The 24,355-nt window shown below is 39.9% G+C and overlaps 1 gene segment (V, D, J or C); it reads left to right on the top strand.

Moving 5' to 3' along the window:
• The window catches only part of LOC149442185 (Ig kappa chain V-III region TEPC 124-like), a 365,900-nt gene extending 343,434 nt beyond the window's left edge, over positions 1 to 22,466 (top strand). Inside the window, 2 exon segments of the V gene segment in view lie at positions 18,451 to 18,487; positions 21,899 to 22,466. Coding sequence covers positions 18,451 to 18,487; positions 21,899 to 22,227 — 366 coding nt within the window.
• The last annotated feature ends 1,889 nt before the right edge of the window (positions 22,467 to 24,355 follow it).

The raw sequence follows: 24,355 nt of genomic DNA on the forward strand, positions 1-24,355 counted from the left end.
GTGCCACTTTCAGGTCTCCTCACACTGCTGGTGTGTTCCATTTTTTGTCATAGGGTGCTGGCAGATTACGGGCCTCCCATTGCTGCTGCCAGGCCCGTAATCTGCCATGGGCCCCTGTACCGCCTCCTCATGCTGCTGCCAGGTCCAGAGTCTCTCATGGGTCCCTGTACGGCCTCCCATTGCTGCTGTCTCCATCGCCACACTCTGCCATGTGCCACTTTCAGGTCTCCTCACACTGCTGGTGGGTTCCATTTTTTGTCATAGGGTGCTGGCAGATTACGGGCCTCCCATTGCTGCTGCCAGGCCCGTAATCTGCCATGGGCCCCTGTACCGCCTCCTCATGCTGCTGCCAGGTCCAGAGTCTCTCATGGGTCCCTGTACGGCCTCCCATTGCTGCTGTCTCCATCGCCACACTCTGCCATGTGCCACTTTCAGGTCTCCTCACACTGCTGGTGTGTTCCATTTTTTGTCATAGGGTGCTGGCAGATTACGGGCCTCCCATTGCTGCTGCCAGGCCCGTAATCTGCCATGGGCCCCTGTACCGCCTCCTAATGCTGCTGCCAGGTCCAGAGTGTGTCATGGGTCCCTGTACGGCCTCCCATTGCTGCTGTCTCCATCGCCACACTCTGCCATGTGCCACTTTCAGGTCTCCTCACACTGCTGGTGGGTTCCATTTTTTGTCATAGGGTGCTGGCAGATTACGGGCCTCCCATTGCTGCTGCCAGGCCCGTAATCTGCCATGGGCCCCTGTACCGCCTCCTCATGCTGCTGCCAGGTCCAGAGTCTCTCATGGGTCCCTGTACGGCCTCCCATTGCTGCTGTCTCTATCGCCACACTCTGCCATGTGCCACTTTCAGGTCTCCTCACACTGCTGGTGTGTTCCATTTTTTGTCATAGGGTGCTGGCAGATTACGGGCCTCCCATTGCTGCTGCCAGGCTTGTAATCTGCCATGGGCCCCTGTACCGCCTCCTCATGCTGCTGCCAGGTCCAGAGTCTCTCATGGGTCCCTGTACGGCCTCCCATTGCTGCTGTCTCCATCGCCACACTCTGCCATGTGCCACTTTCAGGTCTCCTCACACTGCTGGTGTGTTACATTTTTTGTCATAGGGTGCTGGCAGATTATGGGCCTCCCATTGCTGCTGCCAGGCCCGTAATCTGCCATGGGCCCCAGTACCGCCTCCTCATGCTGCTGCCAGGTCCAGAGTGTCTCATGAGTCCCTGTACGGCCTCCCATTGCTGCTGTCTCCATCGCCACACTCTGCCATGTGCCACTTTCAGGTCTCCTCACACTGCTGGTGTGTTCCATTTTTTGTCATAGGGTGCTGGCAGATTACGGGCCTCCCATTGCTGCTGCCAGGCCCGTAATCTGCCATGGGCCCCTGTACCGCCTCCTCATGCTGCTGCCAGGTCCACAGTGTCTCATGGGTCCCTGTACGGCCTCCCATTGCTGCTGTCTCCATCGCCACACTCTGCCATGTGCCACTTTCAGGTCTCCTCACACTGCTGGTGGGTTCCATTTTGTCATAGGGTGCTGGCAGATTACGGGCCTCCCATTGCTGCTGCCAGGCCCGTAATCTGCCATGGGCCCCTGTACCGCCTCCTCATGCTGCTGCCAGGTCCAGAGTCTCTCATGGGTCCCTGTACGGCCTCCCATTGCTGCTGTCTCCATCGCCACACTCTGCCATGTGCCACTTTCAGGTCTCCTCACACTGCTGGTGTGTTCCATTTTTTGTCATAGGGTGCTGGCAGATTACGGGCCTCCCATTGCTGCTGCCAGGCCCGTAATCTGCCATGGGCCCCTGTACCGCCTCCTAATGCTGCTGCCAGGTCCAGAGTGTGTCATGGGTCCCTGTACGGCCTCCCATTGCTGCTGTCTCCATCGCCACACTCTGCCATGTGCCACTTTCAGGTCTCCTCACACTGCTGGTGTGTTCCATTTTTTGTCATAGGGTGCTGGCAGATTACGGGCCTCTCATTGCTGCTGCCAGGCCTGTAATCTGCCATGGGCCCCTGTACCGCCTCCTCATGCTGCTGCCAGGTCCAGAGTCTCTCATGGGTCCCTGTACGGCCTCCCATTGCTGCTGTCTCCATCGCCACACTCTGCCATGTGCCACTTTCAGGTCTCCTCACACTGCTGGTGTGTTCCATTTTTTGTCATAGGGTGCTGGCAGATTACGGGCCTCCCATTGCTGCTGCCAGGCCCGTAATCTGCCATGGGCCCCCGTACCGCCTCCTCATGCTGCTGCCAGGTCCAGAGTCTCTCATGGGTCCCTGTACGGCCTCCCATTGCTGCTGTCTCCATCGCCACACTCTGCCATGTGCCACTTTCAGGTCTCCTCACACTGCTGGTGTGTTCCATTTTTTGTCATAGGGTGCTGGCAGATTACGGGCCTCCCATTGCTGCTGCCAGGCCCGTAATCTGCCATGGGCCCCTGTACCGCCTCCTCATGCTGCTGCCAGGTCCAGAGTCTCTCATGGGTCCCTGTACGGCCTCCCATTGCTGCTGTCTCCATCGCCACACTCTGCCATGTGCCACTTTCAGATCTCCTCACACTGCTGGTGTGTTCCATTTTTTGTCATAGGGTGCTGGCAGATTACGGGCCTCCCATTGCTGCTGCCAGGCTTGTAATCTGCCATGGGCCCCTGTACCGCCTCCTCATGCTGCTGCCAGGTCCAGAGTCTCTCATGGGTCCCTGTACGGCCTCCCATTGCTGCTGTCTCCATCGCCACACTCTGCCATGTGCCACTTTCAGGTCTCCTCACACTGCTGGTGTGTTACATTTTTTGTCATAGGGTGCTGGCAGATTATGGGCCTCCCATTGCTGCTGCCAGGCCCGTAATCTGCCATGGGCCCCAGTACCGCCTCCTCATGCTGCTGCCAGGTCCAGAGTGTCTCATGAGTCCCTGTACGGCCTCCCATTGCTGCTGTCTCCATCGCCACACTCTGCCATGTGCCACTTTCAGGTCTCCTCACACTGCTGGTGTGTTCCATTTTTTGTCATAGGGTGCTGGCAGATTACGGGCCTCCCATTGCTGCTGCCAGGCCCGTAATCTGCCATGGGCCGCTGTACCGCCTCCTCATGCTGCTGCCAGGTCCAGAGTCTCTCATGGGTCCCTGTACGGCCTCCCATTGCTGCTGTCTCCATCGCCACACTCTGCCATGTGCCACTTTCAGGTCTCCTCACACTGCTGGTGTGTTCCATTTTTTGTCATAGGGTGCTGGCAGATTACGGGCCTCCCATTGCTGCTGCCAGGCCCGTAATCTGCCATGGGCCCCTGTACCGCCTCCTCATGCTGCTGCCAGGTCCAGAGTCTCTCATGGGTCCCTGTACGGCCTCCCATTGCTGCTGTCTCCATCGCCACACTCTGCCATGTGCCACTTTCAGGTCTCCTCACACTGCTGGTGTGTTCCATTTTTTGTCATAGGGTGCTGGCAGATTACGGGCCTCCCATTGCTGCTGCCAGGCCCGTAATCTGCCATGGGCCCCTGTACCGCCTCCTAATGCTGCTGCCAGGTCCAGAGTGTGTCATGGGTCCCTGTACGGCCTCCCATTGCTGCTGTCTCCATCGCCACACTCTGCCATGTGCCACTTTCAGGTCTCCTCACACTGCTGGTGGGTTCCATTTTTTGTCATAGGGTGCTGGCAGATTACGGGCCTCCCATTGCTGCTGCCAGGCCCGTAATCTGCCATGGGCCCCCGTACCGCCTCCTCATGCTGCTGCCAGGTCCAGAGTCTCTCATGGGTCCCTGTACGGCCTCCCATTGCTGCTGTCTCCATCGCCACACTCTGCCATGTGCCACTTTCAGGTCTCCTCACACTGCTGGTGTGTTCCATTTTTTGTCATAGGGTGCTGGCAGATTACGGGCCTCCCATTGCTGCTGCCAGGCCCGTAATCTGCCATGGGCCCCTGTACTGCCTCCTAATGCTGCTGCAAGGTCCAGAGTGTGTCATGGGTCCCTGTACGGCCTCCCATTGCTGCTGTCTCCATCGCCACACTCTGCCATGTGCCACTTTCAGGTCTCCTCACACTGCTGGTGGGTTCCATTTTTGTCATAGGGTGCTGTATGGCCTCCCATTGCTGCTGCCTCCACCGCCGCACTGTGGCTCCACACTCTGGTTTTGGCCCCGTGATTGCCCAAATGAGTGAAGTGTGCGGTGATTCTAAGATCGACGGCACTCATCTGCATGTCATACTGACTGACAGTATTATTTCTCTTCCCCAGCAGACTCCAAGGGCATTTAAATTAAAGGTACAGTGTTCTGCACTAATATAAATGCTCTCTGAAGCCTAGAAACACCCTTTTATAAGTTAGAATCGCAGCGAATATATTCGCATCGAATCGAATTTATTCCTCGAATTCGCCGAATCAGCCGAATCGAATTTTTGAATACTTCGCTCATCTCTAATAATAATGAATATTTACTGCACAAATCATATGAGTCGGGTGTGGGTCTTCACCTCTGCCGAACCCGCGAGACTGACTCACTGAACCCCTGGGGTTCGATCGAACCCAGGTTAAGAACCACTGTTTTATAGTAATTCATCCCCCATAGTAATTCATCCCCCATAGTAATTCATCCCCACTATAGTAATTCATCCCCCCTATAGTAATTCATCCCCCATATAGTAATTCATCCCCCATAGTAATTCATCCCCCATTTAGCAATTCATCCCCCATAGTAATTCATCCCCCATATAGTAATTCATCCCCCATAGTAATTCATCCCCCCTATAGTAATTCATCCCCCATATAGTAATTCATCCCCCATAGTAATTCATCCCCCATAGTAATTCATCCCCCATATAGTAATTCATCCCCCATAGTAATTCATCCCCCATATAGTAATTCATCCCCCATAGCAATTCATCCCCCATATAGTAATTCATCCCCCATAGTAATTCATCCCTCATAGTAATTCATCCCCCATATAGTAATTCATCCCCCATATAGTAATTCATCCCCCATAGTAATTCATCCCCCATATAGTAATTCATCCCCCATATAGTAATTCATCCCCCATAGTAATACATCCCCCATATAGTAATTCATCCCCCATAGTAATTCATCCCCCATATAGTAATTCATCCCCCATAGTAATTCATCCCCCATAGTAATTCATCCCCCATAGTAATTCATCCCCCATATAGTAATTCATCCCCCATAGTAATTCATCCCCCATTTAGTAATTCATCCCCCATAGTAATTCATCCCCCATATAGTAATTCATCCCCCATAGTAATTCATCCCCCCTATAGTAATTCATCCCCCATGTAGTAATTCATCCCCCATAGTAATTCATCCCCCATAGTAATTCATCCCCCATATAGTAATTCATCCCCCATAGTAATTCATCTCCCATATAGTAATTCATCCCCCATAGCAATTCATCCCCCATAAAGTAATTCGTCCCCCATAGTAATTCATCCCCCATAGTAATACATCCCCCATATAGTAATTCATCCCCCATATAGTAATTCATCCCCCATAGTAATTCATCCCCCATAGTAATTCATCCCCCATATAGTAATTCATCCCCCATATAGTAATTCATCCCACATCGTAATACATCCCCCATATAGTAATTCATCCCCCATAGTAATTCATCCCCCATATAGTAATTTATCCCCCATAGTAATTCATCCCCCATAGTAATTCATCCCCCATAGTAATTCATCCCCCATATAGTAATTCATCCCCCATAGTAATACATCCCCCATATAGTAATTCATCCCCCATATAGTAATTCATCCCCCATAGTAATTCACCCCCCATATAGTAATTCATCCCCCATATAGTAATTCATCCCCCATAGTAATACATCCCCCATATAGTAATTCATCCCCCATATAGTAATTCATCCCCCATAGTAATTCATCCCCCATAGTAATTCATCCCCCATATAGTAATTCATCCCCCATATAGTAATTCATCCCCCATAGTAATTCATCCCCCATATAGTAATTCATCCCCCATATAGTAATTCATCCCCCATATTAATTCATCCCTTATATAGTAGTAGTAAGTAAGTAGCAAGTAGTAAGTCAAGTCCCCCCTATGTCAATTCACTTACCTTTGCTCCGCGCGTTCCTCTCGCCGTATTCCCGCGCCGTTCCGGTCTTCAGGGCGGACTGTGAGAGGAGCCTAGCTCCTCTCACGTTCGTCACGCTGCCCCGCCTACACACTCCTGACAGCCAATCACTGGCTATCAGGATGTGAGTGGCAGTGAGACTGGCCAATCATTGCATTTGAGCGCGCTGCCCTGGCTGTTTTTTTTTTTGGATCACGCTGCAGAGTCCCTGCCGCCCGAGAGGAGGGAGGGGTGCGGGCGCCCGGCACACAAGAGCCGCATTAAAGCGTGTAAAGAGCCGCATGTGGCTCGCGAGCCGCGGCTTGCCGACCACTGGGCTAAGCGATGTTGCGTGACCACCTGCAGCCAATGATGGACAAGCGGGGCATGTCATCACGAATCATATGAGTCGGGTGTGGGTCTTCACCTCCGCCGAACCCGCGAGACTGACTCACCGAACCCCTGGGGTTCGATCGAACCCAGGTTAAGAACCACTGATCTAACATCTTTACAGACTCTTGCGTGAGAATTGTGAAAATGTGCCCTAGACTGTTATATACCAAAACTCTACTGGTGTGTGGTAGTGACGGAAGCAGTCCTTGGTGCAGAGACCAGGTTGGCCAGGACAAGAGGGACAAAAAAAGTGGGTGTTTTATTCTGTGTCTGCTACAGACACGACATCTTCTTCATCTGGAAAATGCCTCTCATGCATCCGACTCAGTGCTCCTGGATTTGGGGTTTGAGCCATAGCACCTTTTGGATACAAAAGGACCTTGATGATCTCTTCCTGAAATTTTAAGAAGGATACACTTCTTTAGTTGCTTTGTAAATTACAAAAGCATGTCGAACTTTGTGGGAAACTAAGTACAGATTCATCATCTGGTAGTTGAAGCCCACCTCTCCCATGTTAAGGTTATAGTCGTGGACACAGAGGGGCTTCTCAAACACACCAGATGCCGTGCTAACTTGGGCCATTGTGTCTGCATGAATGGAAGAAAAAACATCCTGTTTGTCCATCCACTTCACTGCGAGCAATTCATCATTTTTCAAGCAGGCTTTCTCCCCCTTTCTAAGTTGGGTATTTACAAGCCGTTGGGGGAAGCTCCGGCAATTAGGTCACACGGTGCCACATGAGCCAATTCCAAGGTAAATGTCTAAATAGTGACACACTTGTGTAGAAGTTGTCCACATATAAGTGGTACCCCTTGCAGAACAAAGATGACACCAAGTCCCATATTATCTTGCCACTGCTCCCCATTTAGTCTGGGCAGTTAGGGGGCTCTACTTCACTGTCTCTTCCCTCATAAACAATTGTATGTGCAGCCTGTGGCCCTCTCACTGAGCTTATACAGATTGACCCCGTAGCTATACTGTTTGATTGCAAGGAGGCCAGTAAAATGAATGAGGGACTCATCCACACAGATGTTTTTATTATTATTATTATTATACAGGTTTTATATAGCACCAACAGTTTGCTCAGCGCTGGACATTATAATGGAGGACAGTACACGAGACAGTACAGTAACAATACAATTCAATACATGAGGGGTTCGAGGGCCCTGCTCCTTGGAGCTTACAATCTAGGAGGGAGGGGATAGTGGTAAAGGAGGAAATAGCTGTGGGGGATGGAGTTGTAGGAAGACTGGAGGAGATCGGTAATTAGCTGAGGGCGGGGTAGGCTTCCCTGAAGAGATAGGTTTTCAGGGTGCGCCTAAAGGTGAGGAGAGTAGGTGATAGTCTGATGGATTGGGGTAGGGAGTTCCAGAGGATGGGGGAAGCCCTGGAGAAGTCCTGGAGACGGGCATGGGAGGAGGAGACCAGGGAACTAGCGAGCAGGAGGTCTTGTGAGGAGCGGAGAGTATGTTTTGGGTGGTATTTGGATACCAGATCGGTGATGTAGTTTGGGGCAGTATTATGAACAGCTTTGTATGTCAATGTTAGCATTTTGAATTTTATGCGTTGGGCAATTGGAAGCCAGTGGAGAGATTGGCAGAGGGGGGTAGCAGATGCGGAGCGGTTAGCAAGGTGGATGAGTCTGGCTGCAGAATTCAGGATAAACTGAAGCGGGGATAGCCTGCGGTGATTGTTTAATTGAATTGGGTCATGTACACATCTGCAAATTTCTCAGTGAGGTGGTTTATGAGGGGCCAATTTTTGTAGAGCCGATCATGTTCAAGGTCACCCTGAGGATGACAGAGTATGTTATCACTAAAATGCATGAAGCACATTATCGTTTCACATCTGATCCTGGTCATCGCACCAAAGAACATGATCACAACTCATTCTTTTTTTTAATGCCCATGTTGAGGGTTAGGCCTAAAGTTTTACATTCTGAAACTGTGATAGGTTTTTATGTAAATGGTCTGGCAAGAGTTGAATTTGGGTAGGAGGCAATATATTGTTGTGCATATAAATTGTTTTGGCCCACAATCAAATTATACAAATCTTTTGTGATAAACAGCTAAAAAAGAGGTAAGGAGAGTACTTAAATTTGCTGTTTTCACCTGAATTCAGGGTTGGGCAGTGTATGGGGGAAATATGGGTGCTGCAGAATGTTTTGGCTGCCAATTAGGATTTGCACGCTTGTCCAGAAGGACATTATGGGCTCTATGGGTCTGTGTTCAAATTATTGGTGGCTGTGGGACATTACTAATGCTAGCCATCGCACCAACTTGTACTGCATCTATGGGACTCACCATGCCACCAAGTGATACTGCAGTGCTGATATGTAAAATGCCAGGATGTACTAGGTCCCTGGTGCTCACCAGTTCACCAAAAGGTAGTGCGGCACTAGTACTGGCTCCCTTCTGCATATGAGAAACATCATTCATTCCTAGCAAATTGGATTGAGTTGTGGAGAATTTGGAGGCCATGCCAATACTTTAAACTCATTGTTGTGTTCCTCAAACCATTCATGAACCTCTTTTGCAGTGTGGCAGGGAGCATTATCCTGCTGAAAGAGACCACTGCCATCTGGGGATACTATTTCCAAGACGGGTTGTACATGGTCAGCAACAAGGTTTAGGTAGGTGGTATGTGTCAAGTAACACCCATATGAATGGCAGAACCAAAGGTTTCCCAGAATAACCTTGCCCAAAGCATTACACTTTCTTCATACCATGCTGCAATGTGCCATCTCTTCCCTAGGTAAGTGGCATGCACCCACTATCGACATGATGTAAAAGAAATCAATTCACCATACCAGGTTACCTTATTCCATTGCTCCATGACCCAGTTCTGCAGCTTGCATTCCTATTGCTTTGGCTGTGGAAATGGATCAGCATGGGCACCCTGACTGGTCTGTGGCTACACAGACCCATACAAAACAAACTGTAATGTTCATTGTGTCTACTTTCAACACATCAACTTCAGGGACAACATGTTGACTTGCTGCATAACATATTCCACTGACTTTCAGATGACAATTAAGCAAGATAAGCAATGTTATGCACTTAACCTTTCAGTGGTGATAAAGTTGAGGCTTATATATATATCTATATATATATATATAGATATATATATATAGATAGATATATATATCGGGTAAAATAAGTATTGAACACCACCATTTTTCTTAGTAAATATATTTCTAAAGGTGCTATTGACATAAAATTTTTACCACATGCCAGTAACAATCCATGTAATCCATATGTACAAAGAAACCAAAACAAATAAGTTCAGAGATTAAGTTATGTGTAATATAATGGAATGGTGCAGGGAAAAAGTATTGAACACATGAAGAGAGGGAGTTCCAAAAAGTCATGGAAAGCCAAGACACCAGCTGAAATCTATCAGTAATTAAAAAGCAATCCTGCCCCTTGTCAGTGCAAATTAATATCAGTCACAACTGATGGCTTATAAAAAGGTTTCTTAATATCAGGGTGTTACCTCATTACCAAAGAACTCTTTGAAGACCTTTGCTACCTTACTGTTACAAAACATACAGATGGGATTGGTTACAGAAGGATTTCCAAACTTCTGAACGTTCCCATGAGCATTGTTGGGGCCATAATCCAGAAGTGGAAAGAACATCATTTTACCATAAACTGTCCATGACCAGGTTTTCCTCGCATGATTTCTGAGGGAGGAGTGAAAAACATTATCAGAAGCGTTATCTAAGAGCCAAGGACCACTTGTAGAGAGCTTCAGAAAGACCTGGAATTAGCAGGAACAATTGATACAAAGAAAACAATAAGTAATGCACTCAACCGCCATGGCCTGTATGCACGCTCACCATGCAAGACTCCATTGCTGAAGAAAAAGCATGTTGAAGCTTGTTTAAAGTTTGCTGCCCAACATTTAGATAAGCCTTTGAAATATTGGGAGAATATAGCCTGGTCAGATGAGACCAAAATTGAACTCTTTGCCATAATGCACACATGTTTGGAGGTCAAATGGCATTGCACATCACCCAAAAAACACCATACCAACAGTGAAGTTTGGAGGTGGGAACATCATGGTGTGGGGCTGTTTTTCAGCATACAGTACTGGCAAACTTTATGTCATTGAAAGAAGGCTGAATGGAAAAATGTATCAAGACATTCTGAATAAAAATCTGCTGCCATCTACCAGGATGATAAAGATGAAATGAGGGTGGACATTTCAGCAAGACAATGATCCCAAACACAAAGCCAAATAAACTCTCAAATGGTTTCAAAGAAAGACAATAAAGCTGCTAGAATGGCCCAGCCAATCACCTGACTTGAATCCAATAGAAAATCTATGGAAAGAATTAAAGAGCAGAGGTCATAGAAGAGGCCCACGGAACCTTCAAGATTTGAAGACTGTGTGGAAGAATGGGCCAAAATCACACCTGAGCAATGCATGCACCTAGGTTCTCCACACAGGAGGCATTTTGAAGCTATCATCACCAACAAAGGATTTTGTACAAAGTATTAAATAAATTTCAGTTGGCATGTTCAATACTTTTTTCCTGCATCATTCCTTTTTATTACACATAACTTAATTTCTAAACTTATTTGTTTTGGTTTCTTTGTATTTATGGATTGCATGGGTTGTTACTGACATGTGGTGAAAATGTTATGTCAATAGCACCTTTAGAAATATATTTACTAAGAAAAATGATGACGCGTTCAATACCTATTTTACCCACTGTTTTTATATACTGCACAAACGTTTTAGGCAGGTATGAAAAATTGCTGTAAATTAGGATGGTTTCATAAATAGAAGTGTTAATAGTTTATTTTTATCAATTACCAAAATGGAAAGTACATGAAGAGAAATCTAAATCAAATGAATATTTGGTGTGACCACCAAACCAGCATCAATTCTTCTAGGTACACTTGCAGACAGTTTTTTAAGAAACTCAGCAGGCAGGTTGTTCCAAAATATGTTAGAGAACTAACCACAGACCTTCTGTGGATTTAAGCTGCCTCAAATCCTTCTCTCTTCATGTAATCACAGACAAACTCGATGATGTTAAGATTAGAGCTATGTGGGGGCCAAACCATCACTTCCAGGACTCCTTCTTCTTTACACTAGATCAGGGGTGGGCAAACTTTTTGACTTGAGGGCCGCAATGGGTTCATATATTGGACCCGGGGGCCGGACCAAGAGTAGATGTGTATGTGTCATCCATAGTAAATATAGTAATATTCCCCCATAGTAAGCATAGTAATTAATCCCCCATATAGTAATTCATCCCCCATATAGTAATTCATCCCCCATATAGTAATTCATCCCCCATAGTAATTCATCCCCCATAGTAATTCATCCCCCATAGTAATTCATCCCCCATATAGTAATTCATCCCCCATAGTAATTCATCCCCCATATAGTAATTAATCCCCCATATAGTAATTCATCCCCCATAGTAATTCATCCCCCCTATAGTAATTCATCCCCCATAGTAATTCATCCCCCATAGTAATTCATCCCCCTTATAGTAATTCATCCCCCATATAGTAATTCATCCCCCCATAGTAATTAATCCCCCATATAGTAATTCATCCCCCATATAGTAATTCATCCCCCATATAGTAATTCATCCCCCATAGTAATTCATCCCCCCTATAGTAATTCATCCCCCATAGTAATTCACCCCCATAGTAATTCATCCCCCATATAGTAATTCATCCCCCATAGTAATTCATCCCCCATAGTAATTCATCCCCCAAATAGTAATTCATCCCCCATAGTAATTCATCCCCCATATAGTAATTCATCCCCCATATAGTAATTCATCCCCCATAGTAATTCATCCCCCATATAGTAATTCATCCCCCATATAGTAATTCATCCCACATAGTAATTCATCCCCCCTATAGTAATTCATCCCCCATAGTAATTCATCCCCCATATAGTAATTCATCCCCCATATAGTAATTCATCCCCCATAGTAATTCATCCCCCCTATAGTAATTCATCCCCCATAGTAATTCATCCCCCCTATAGTAATTCATCCCCCCTATAGTAATTCATCCCCCATATAGTAATTCATCCCCCATAGTAATTCATCCCCCATATAGTAATTCATCCCCCATATAGTAATTCATCCCCCCTATAGTAATTCATTCCCCATATTAAGTCCCCAAGTCCCCCCTGTGTCAATTCACTTACCTTTGCTCCGCGCGTTCCTCTCGCCCCGCGCCATTCCGGTGTAGCATGAAAATCTGTCTCCTATGAGGATCTGTCCCCCTCAACGTATCTGCGCATGTGCCAGTTTCAGGCATTAGCAGCCGATCGGCGATCTCCGGCACATGCGCAGGGGACAGATCCTCATAGGTGACAGATTTTCATGCTACACCGGTCTTCAGGGCGGACTGTGAGAGGAGCCTAGCGGGAGCCTAGCTCCGCGGGCCGGATTAAAAGGTCCGCCGGGCCGTATACGGCCCGCGGGCCGTAGTTTGCCCATTGCTGCACTAGATGGTTCTTAATGACATTGGCTGAATGCTTGGGGCCATTGTCCTGCAGAATAAATTTGGGGCCAATCAGGCGCCTCCCTTATCTTATGTCAACATGGATAAGTATCTGCTTGTATTTCTGTTTAGTGTAAAATTCTATCTTGTCTTCAGTGGTAAACCTGTCCCAGAACTTCACAAATCTGCCACAGTTGGCTGCTATGGGATTGCCAAAGACACTGTAAAACCATTGCAGAGATTTTGTTAAACAGAGGCAGCCAGAGTTGTGTCTAATTGTTGATAAATGCCTTCAGTACCTTTTCATAGCCCTAAATATCTTCAGAAAGCTTGAAGCATTTGTTTATCTAAGTAAAGCCTAGTGTAAAATCAGAGGAAGTATTGGCACTATTTATATTCTTTGTGTCACGGATACAAAACCAGAGAGATAATTAGTTTGCATCTCCTTCATAACTGACTGATTCTGAAGTGTGCTTTTTCATCCGGTGATGGAAATAATGGTTATACGCACCATGTAACTTGGTTTCCTCCATTTAGAAATGTTTTTGTACAGCCTCAGAACTAAGATTTAACACTGTGGCGCACTTTTGGTGGTGGGACCACAGTAGAAATAAAACGTAAGTACATGTATAAATGTAATTTTTACATCATGCCTTTTTCTGTATTCTCTCAGACTTTTTCTTGCAGATCTGCTTTATGTTTTTGCCCCCATTATGTGCCATTAAACATGTCTGGACCATTTATTGTATAATATGTTATATTGTTTATCTTATGTAGCTAATTAATGTATCTGAATTTGTGATAAATCTTACACTGCCTTCTCATTTTGTAGTCATATGACTTTGCAACCAATTTTAATCACAGAAGACATTAATAATGATAAAAAATACTTTAAAATCCAGGTAGAAAAACACCTTTTACTGCATAAAACAATGAAGACAGTTTATTTAGTAACTTTCATTTGAAAACAAATATATGACAACAGTGATGCTTTTTGTACTGTGCACAGAGGAAGTATCTGCTGTGATACATTTTTAGCTTTAAAACTACTGTATAGGTCAAATCATGTGAGTACAAATAATTTGGTATTTTTTGCCTTTTTTAAATTTATCATAATCCTGTTTTTCACTTTCTCAACATATCTTTATCAGGCTTTATTAAGATTATTAAAAAAATGCTTTAGAATTTTTTTGGGGGGTTATGTATAAAAATATCCTTGTTTTTAGGTCAATACAACCTAGTTTTTTTACACTATGCATTGGGGAATAGCTAATCTGGTACAATTTTGAAAGGCAAATAAGTATTGCTGTTCATTTCAGTAACTGAAAAAAACATTAAAAAAAATAAATAACACTGAATTCTGTTTCACAATTCAATGATACTATAATGTGCAGCAAAAAATTTTGTACACTGTTATTTTAGTTACTGTTTATATTTTTTAGAGGTTATGAATATTGGTCAAAACAACCTTACCCAGGGTTCCATGGAATCCCAGGGTTCATCCAGAGATTGCTAGGGGTTCCTTGGCTGTGGCTAGTGAAACTCCCGTCTGATCATTCCTTCATAGTTCCATGTCCAATGCCACTCTTAGCAGATCCAGGAGGAGACCAATGATCTTTTAGCTGACTGTAAGGGTGGCATTCTGGCCACCACTGTATAGAGGGTATTCTTCCCAATGACCACCAATGTAAGCATGGCTCTCTTTCCACTGTCCCCTACTGTAATAGAGGCAATCTGACCACCACTGTGGGGTACCTTCTTTCCACTGACCACCACTATAAGGGGGGGCATTTTTCCCACTGACTTGTAATTAGTTTTTACAGGGGTTCCCTGAGACCTGAAAATTATTTCAAGGATTCCTCAGAGAGAAAATGGTTGAGAAAGCTGATCTAGGATGTTTTAGTATGTGAAATGTAATAGCGTTTTACAGCTGGAAAATAGCAGTGACAATTTAATTGCCACTGTAGTTCAAAAATTAGATTTCTCTAAAGGAAAGTTAGTTTCTTAGACATTGAAAAAGTTCTTTGATACCCTAAAACATTTCTGCAATAGTCTATAAAAGTCAAAACAGAAATTTTGACATTCTATCGGTCCAGGTAGCTAATTGCAGTAGAGGTTTTTGTACAGTGAGTAGAGGGGAAGTATCTACTGTGGGACACTTTTGGTGGTGGAACTACTGTAGAGATAAAACGTAAGTAAATAAAAAAAAACTTTGAGTAGTTAAGTATTTGTAAAAAGTTTTATTTAATATTAATTAGCAGTGGCATTATTCGTTAGAATATGACATCAGTAGTTGAATAATTGAGTATTTCTAAAGTGAAGTGAATAAAAATTTTACTGTTTTCTTGGGCATGAAATAAGATGGACTTGAAAAGTAAGTATATAACGTTGAAAAAATGCTTTTTTAATATTTTATACAAGTTAATACAAAAATGTTGACATTCTAGTGGTCAAGGTAGATAATTACAGTGGAGGTTTTTGTACAGTGTGTATAGGGGAAGTATCTACTGTGGTACACTTTTGGTGGTGGAACTACTGTAGAGATTAAACGTAAGTAAAAACAAATAGATGAGTAGGTAAATATTGGTAAAAAGTTTTATATAATACTAAATGTCAGTTGCAATTTTGTATTAGAATATGACATCAGTAGTTGATTAATTGAGTATTTCTAAAGTGAAGTGAATGAAAATTTTACTATTTTCTTGGACATGAAATAGGATGGACTTGAAAAGTAAGTGCACACCTTAAAAACATTTTTTTTTGGTATTTTATACAAGTCAAAATAAAAATTGTGACATTATAGCAGTGCAGGTAGCTAATTGCAGTAGAAGTTTTTGTACAGTGTGTATAACGGAAACAGAGATAAAATGCAGGTAAAAAAAAATTAATTAGTTGAGCAGGTAATATTGGTAAAAAGTTTTAATTTAATATTACATATCCGTTGCATTATTTATTATAATATGGCCTCAGTAGTTGAATAATTGAGTATTTATAAAGTGAAGTGAATGAAAATTTTACTATTTTCTTGGACATGAAATAGGATCGACTTTAAAAGTAAATTAATACCTTTTTAAAAAAATTTTTTAGTATTTTATACAAAGCAAAATAAAAATGTTGACATTCTAATGGTCAAGGTAGCTAATTGCAGTAGAGGTTTTTGTACAGTGTGTATAGGGGAAGTATCTACTGTGGTACACTTTTGGTGGTGGAACTACTGTAGAGATAAAACGTAAGTAAACAAATAGTTGAGTAGTTAAGTATCGATAAAAAGTTTTATTTAATATTAGATATCAGTGGCATTATTTGTTAGAATATGACATCAGTAGTTGAATAAATGAGTATTTCTAAAGTGAAGTCAATAAAAATGTTACTATTTTCTTGGACATGAAATAAGATGGACTTGAAAAGTAAGTATATAACGTTGAAAAATGCTTTTTTAATATTTTATACAAGTTTATACAAAAATGTTGACATTCTAGTGGTCAAGGTAGGTAATTACAGTGGAGGTTTTTGTACAGTGTGTATAGGGGAAGTATCTACTGTGGTACACTTTTGGAGGTGGAACCACTGTAGAGATAAAACGTAAGTACAAAAGATAGTTGGGTAGTTAAGTATTGGTAAAGTTTTATTTAATATTAATCATGCAGTGGCAATATTTATTAGAATATGACATCAGTAGTTGAATAATTAAGTATTTCTAAAGTGAAGTGAATGAAAATGTTACTATTTTCTTGGACATGAAATAAGATGGACTTGAAAGGTAAGTTTATACCTTTTAAAAAAATTTTTTTAAAAAAGGTAGATTATTACAGTGGAGGTTTTTGTACAGTGTGTATAGGGGAAGTATCTACTGTGGTACACTTTTGGTGGTGGAACTACTGTAGAGATAAAACGTAAGTAAACAAATAGTTGAGTAGTTAAGTATCGATAAAAAGTTTTATTTAATATTAGATATCAGTGGCATTATTTGTTAGAATATGACATCAGTAGTTGAATAATTGAGTATTTCTAAAGTGAAGTGAATGGAAAGGTACTACCTTCTTGGGCATGAAATAGGATGGACTTGAAAAGTAAGTTTATGCCCTTTAATTTTTATTATTATTTTATACAAATCAAAATAAAAATGTTGACATTCTAGTGATCAAGGTAGCTAACTGCACTGGAGGTTTTTGTACAGTGTGTATAGGGAAGTATCTACTGTGGTACACTTTTGGTGGTGGAACTACTGTAGAGATAAAACGTAAGTAAACAAATAGTTGAGTAGTTAAGTATCGATAAAAAGTTTTATTTAATATTAGATATCAGTGGCATTATTTGTTAGAATATGACATCAGTAGTTGAATAATTGAGTATTTCTAAAGTGAAGTGAATGGAAAGGTACTACCTTCTTGGGCATGAAATAGGATGGACTTGAAAAGTAAGTTTATGCCCTTTAATTTTTATTATTATTTTATACAAATCAAAATAAAAATGTTGACATTCTAGTGATCAAGGTAGCTAACTGCACTGGAGGTTTTTGTACAGTGTGTATAGGGAAGTATCTACTGTGGTACACTTTTGGTGGTGGAACTACTGTAGAGATTAAACGTAAGTAAAAAAAAAGTTGAGTAATTAAGTATTTGTAAAAAGTTTTATTTGGTATTTTATCAAATAGCAGTGTCATTATTTGTTAGAATTTGACTTCATTAGTTGAATATTTGAGTATTCCTAAAGGTAAGTAAATTAAGTGAGTGAAAGTGTTACAAATTTCTTGGACATGAAATAAGATGGACTTAATAAGTAAGTCTATAACTTGAAAAAATATATTTATTATTTTATACAAGTTAAAACAAATTTGACATTCTAGTGGTCAAGGTAGCTGATTGCAGTGGAGGTTCTTGTACAGTGTATATAGGGGAACTATCTACTGTGGTACACTTTTGGAGGTGGAACCACTGTAGAGATAAAACGTAAGTACAAAAGATAGTTGGGTAGTTAAGTATTGGTAAAGTTTTATTTAATATTAATCATGCAGTGGCAATATTTGTTAGAATATGACATCAGTAGTTGAATAATTAAGTATTTCTAAAGTGAAGTGAATGAAAATGTTACTATTTTCTTGGACATGAAATAAGATGGACTTGAAAGGTAAGTTTATACCTTTTAAAAAATTTTTGAAGGTGGAACTACTGTAGAGATAAAACGTAAGTAAATAAAAAGATTGACTAGTTAAGCATTGATAAAAAGTTTTATTTAATATTAAATAGCAGTGTCATTATTTGTTAGAATATAAAATCAGTAGTTAAATAATTAAGTATTTCTAAAGTGAAGTGAATGAAAATGTTACAATTTTCTTGGATATGAAATAAGATCGACTTGAAAAGTAAGTTTATATCTTTTTTAAAAAATTTTTTAGTATTTTATACAATTCAGAATAAAAATTTTTACATTCTATTGGCCAAGGTAGCTAATTGCAGTAAAAGTTTTTGTACAGTGCTTATAGGGGAAGTATCTACAGTGGCTCACTTTTGGTGGTGGAACTACTGTAGAGATAAAACGTAAGTAGAAAAAAATAGTTGAGTAATTGAGTATGAGTAAAAAGTAGTTTTTAATATTTTGGCAAATAGCAAAGGCATTATTTATTAGATTATGACAGCAGTTGAGTATTTGTAAAGGGAAGTAAATTAGAAAGTTACTATGGTGCTTTCCTGGACATGAACTAAAGTGGACTTGAAAAGTAAGTTTATACCTTTTAGAAAAATGTAATTGTTTAATTAAAAACTTGTCATTATTTCTCATATGAATTTCTATATATGAATTGTACATTATAGGCATTTTACAGCTTTTATATAGTATTAATTTAAAATGATCACAATAGCTCCAGAAAATGAATATTTAGAAAAGTTTTATTTAATATTTTATATTTGTCTGAACAAAGATTTTGATATTCTAGTGTCAACTTAGCTGACTGCAGTAGAGGTTTTAGTATAGTGTGTATAGGGGAAGTATCTACAGTGGTTCACTTTTGGAGGTGGAACTACTGTAGAGATAAAACGTAAGTATGAAAAAAATAGTTGAGTAATTCTGTATAGGTAAAAACTTTATTTTAATATTCTATATGAATCAGAACAAAAATGTTGATATTCTAGCGGTCAACTTAGCTGACTGCAGTGAAGGTTTTTGTACACTATGTATAGGAGAAGTAATTACAGTGGTACACTTTTGGTGCAGGAACAACTGTAGAGATAAAACGTAAGTAAAAAAACAATAGTTGAGTAATTAAGTATTTATAAAGAGCTTTGTTTAATATTTTGTCAAATAGTAGTGCTATTATTTATTAGAATATGATGGTATTTGAGTAATTGTAAAGGGAAGTGAATGAAAAGGTTACTGTGGTACTTTCTTGGGCATAAAATAAGATTGACTTGAAAAGTAAGTGTTTGCATTTTATACATTGTATTTAGCATGTTGTATGAGTCAAAACAAAGATTTCAAGGGCCGAGTTCTAGGGGTCAATTGGTTATCAATATTATTTGCTTATTAACTTATATAATATTGCAATTTTGTACAAGCTGTTTTTTCTAATTATATTATCGCTAAAAATCCACAGGTATCCAACACGAGAAGCTGAACAAAGAGATGAATAAATAGATGGATGAATAAATAGATAGATAGATAGATAGATAGATAGATAGATAGATAGATAGATTGATTTACAGACAGACTGATAGATGGGTCCTAATAAAATATAAATGTTAAGCCATAATGAATATGAAATATTTAATTATTGTACTAAGAAGGCTGAGGTTAAAGTTTTATATTGTCATATAAATTATGAAAAATGTATAACTTCTAACCTGCAGTAACTGCAAAATCTCATGTCCCATCCCAAAATAATAAAATAATTTAGTTAAATAAATAAAAATGTTGACATAAATTATATGCAGAAAGTTTGGAGTTTACTACATAAAATATGTATTTATGTTACAAAAATATTTTCATTTTGTACCCCCAAAACTCTGTACAAACCTGTTTGTGAAGTCATACTTAGTCACATTCAGTTGACCAGAAAGAAGTTTCAGTAGTTGATTGTACTTTTTACTAATTTTTAACATTTAAATATGTTTATCTGTATTTTTAAAACAGTGAAAATTCACCAAATATTTAATGCAGGTGAACCCTCCTGATGTATATGTTCTAAACTGCAGGGAATGATTAACCACGTGTAAATAATTGGTGCTGTCCCATCCAATGCATTATAAATATGCCCAAAGCATTTAATTAATAAGAAGGGGATTTATTTTCACATTACTGAAAATTATCACTACTATACAATTTACGTAATTTTGGATTTCAGACACTAATTTAATTGCACAATCAAATACAAACAATCATACTTGTAAATTAATATATTTTGTCTTTGTTTTATAGTATGACTACAATATATAATATGAACATTTCTAAAAATTATGTATTTATACAATTGGGTGGATTTCATCGTATAATAGAGATTGTTTACTTAGCTAAATTAAAGGTTCACTTTGGAAACTGTAGTGTCAAACATCCAATCAATCATCCAATTATGTGTAAGCAAAAATCTGTTTTTTGTTTATAAATTGCCCTCACTTTTGTTTTGATATTCAAAGGGAATAAGGTGTCACCTTATTCACTAAGTGGCCATTGTCACGACTGTGTCAAAAAGGTGAAGTCGTGTTTTCTGTCCAATGATGAGTGAGGGAAATTAAGTACATGAACATACACTTTCCAAAGTGAATATTCACTTACTTATTGAACATTCCTAGAGTAAACCAATCCCAACAACCTGATGGCAAAATTCACAAATTCAAGTATTTAAAGTAAAGTAAGTATTCTGCTTATTTACTTACTGATTTATTAAAGGATGAGAATGTTCACTTAGGCCAAGGAAGTATTGATAATTTCACTCAGTGAATCATGTGTGAGAGAAATTCTTATTTCACTGTACACATGTAAAGGAAAATAAAATTTTCCTTTACTGGATTATTTCAAAATTATGTAAAATAATTAGAATAAAACAGGACCTTTTATCAGTCTTATTTAAATGTTGCTATAACTATTGTTAAAAAAAGTTATTAGGAATTTTCAAAGATATCAATTCAGGTTTTGTATAAAAATATAATCAATTAAAGTATATTTTATACAACAAAATATCAGAGCACTCACATAATTATAACTTAAAAAGGAAACAGTAGTAAGATTGCCAGGGAAGGTTAGTTGTAAAAAAAAAGTGTTTGTGTGGCATAAATTACGGTATATAAAAAAGGATTTTTCAAATCACAGGAACAAACAAATAAACAATAAAACAATACCCTTATATTAGATGAAACGAATAGACAAGCTGAAATGATATGCTCTAAATGTATACTGTATTTGCTAATAAATATTTTATATTTGTGCAATATTGACACTTTTAAAAAAAATGAAGTCCTTTATTAATATTCTGCAAACAGACTGAGACATTTTGCTCAATGTGAGCCTAACAGTGCTTGTAGGGTACCTTTACAAGAGTCAAAAGACCCCCATTTAAGGACCTCTTAGCAATGTTGTTACAATTCAACATCCTTACCTTGCAACTACTCTACATTCATTGTCTTTAATATATTTAATTTAGGCATGGTTCCATCAGTTGCTGAAATATTCTTGGTACTTTTTTTTCTTTTAATTTTTGGGTAACATTTTTCTGAAGATTGCATTTTAATATTGTTCAAGTTATATAAATGACAAGCTTTTAATAAACTGGCAGGGCATAGAAAAGGAGAAATTTTCAAACTCTTTCAACTTTTGTATTTCTGGTTAAAATGATCCCACAAACTGTTAATTATTAGATCTGTCAATTTGCTAAAGTCATTTATTATTCCCCAAGGCTCTTGTACAAAGTGAATGAAAATGTACTACATTGTATAAGTTATTTCCTCATTTTATTTTTTCAGGAAGAGAAAATGCCAAACCTTCTGTATTCATCTTCCCTCCTTCAACGGAGCAGATTAACTCAGGATCAGCAAGTGCTGTGTGCTTAATTGAACAGTTCTATCCAGGGACTGTCAAAGTGGAATGGAAAGTGGACAACAGAGTCATAAGTAATGGTGTTGACACCAGTGAAAAGATCAAGGATAAAGGAAACACTTACAGTTTAAGCAGTACACTTACTATGCCCAGTGATGAGTATAAAAAATACGGCACTTTCACTTGTGAGGTCACACATGAAACATTGACGCCAGCGCTGGCCACAAGTTTCAAGGCGTCAGAATGTACTTTTTAGGGTCCAACAATATCTCAAGGTGAAAACTTTGGAGTGTTTTCTCCATTTTTTTCTATTTAAAATATTGCATACATTATGTTGAATTTTCACATAATACAAGTTTTTGCCTTGTGATCAGATAAGGCAAATGCAATGTTAGCTGTTATTTTAAAGCTTCTTATCAGTTCAAAGAAAAAAGTATGTATGTTTTGCTTTTGTCTTAATATGTCAGAAAAATAAATAAAAATTATTCTGCTTCATTCCAGTCTTTGGTATTATTATTATTATTATTATTATTACATTGTATTATTATTTATGAAGTTTATTTAAGGATTAAGTTGCTATAAAATAAAATTATTACCAATATTCAAAGTGTATAACTTACTACAAAAAAAAAAAAAAAAAAAGATTAGCAGGAGATTTTCTTAAACAAAAGGGCCAATTTAACATGATACATGGATACCACTTTTCACTGGACAACGCAGAATTACTTGACACTGCATCCTGCATTTTACAGCCCAATTATAACATAGGTTACACATTTTACAGCTTGCAAAATCAGTGGCACTGGTCATTTAATTGACCAAAATAGTTGAACCACTGAGGATTTTTAGAAGGTAGTAACTAAGCAAAATTACTGAGGAACTTTATTGGACAAAAAGATGGAACCCTAATTAAAAAAAAATCCTTTAATATTTTATAAGCATTAAAACACAAAATTCTGACCTTCTACTGATCAACTAGGCTTACTGCAGTGAAGGTTTTTGTACAGTGTGTATAGGGGAAGTATCTACAGTGGTACGCTTTTGGCCATGGAACTACTGTAGAGATGAAACGTAAGCAAAACATTGTTTGGTAATTAAGTATTTCTAAAATGTTGTGATTAAATAATTGAGTATTTGAAGGGGAAGTAGTTGAAAAAAGTTACTGTGGTACATTCTTGGATATGAAATAGAATGAACTTGAACAGTAAGTTGGTACCATTGTTAAAAATGTATTTCATATTTTAATTTTTTTTTTTTATTTAAATGGTCAATTGTTTTTAACTATTATTTACTAAAACAATATACAGTAGATACTGTATGTCCTTTAATTTTAGAATATAAATGCTATCATAATCTATAATAGGATTTAAACTAACTTATTAAGAACAAACTGGTTCTTTTATTAAGTTATTGTTTAACCTTTTTTGTTGCTTTACATAAGAATGAATAACTAGCAACATAGGATATATTCAATAAAAATGAAAATTGCAGGTGATAACAGACTTGTGTTGTCCAGTCCAAACATGAGAAAGATATCACAAGGTACAAAGGGAGGAAATATCAAAATAACAATAAAATCTTGAACATGTAGATCAGCAACCCCAAGACTCAGAGACTTTGGGCAAAACCAGTAAGGTATTAGGATATAAAATTCGATATGAAAGCCTGCTTATATAACCTTGATGGTGGAAAAACCAGCCACTCATTAAGAGACTTAATACTACACTGCTCGAAAAAATTAAAGGAACACTTTTTAATCAGAGTATAGCATCAAGTCAGTTAAACTCCTGGGATATTGATCTGGTCAGTTATGTAGCAGAGGGGGTTGTTCATCAGTTTCAGCTGCTTTGGTGTTAATGAAATAACACCAGGTGCATTAGATGGGCAACAATGAGACGGCCCCCAAAACAGGAATGGTTTTATAGGTGGAGGCCACTGACAATTTTTCCCTACTCATCTTCTCTGACTATTTTTCACTAGTTTTGCATTTGGCTAGAGTCAGTGTCACTACAGGTTACATGATGCGATACCTGGACCCTACAGAGGTTGCACAGGCAGTCCAACTCCTCCAGGATGGCACATCGATACGTGCCAATGCCAGGTTTGCTGTGTCTCCCAACACATTCTCAAGAGCATAGAGGAGATTTCAGGAGACAGGCAGTTACTCTAGGAGAGCTGGACAGGGCCGTAGAAGGTCCATAGAGGGACTCACAGACCTCTACAGGCTAGACAATGGCACCCTGACTGCCATTAGGTATAGGGATGACATCTTTGGACCCATTGTCAGATCCTATGCTGGTGAAGTGGGTCCTGGGTTCCTCCTGGTGCATGACAATGCCCGGCCTCATGTGGTGAGAGTATGCAGGCAGTTCCTGGAGGATTTG

The sequence above is a fragment of the Staurois parvus genome, unplaced genomic scaffold (genome assembly GCF_062004578.1).
Source record: "Staurois parvus isolate SC_StPar_1 unplaced genomic scaffold, SC_StPar_1.0 ptg000903l, whole genome shotgun sequence".
NCBI lineage: Eukaryota > Metazoa > Chordata > Amphibia > Anura > Ranidae > Staurois > Staurois parvus.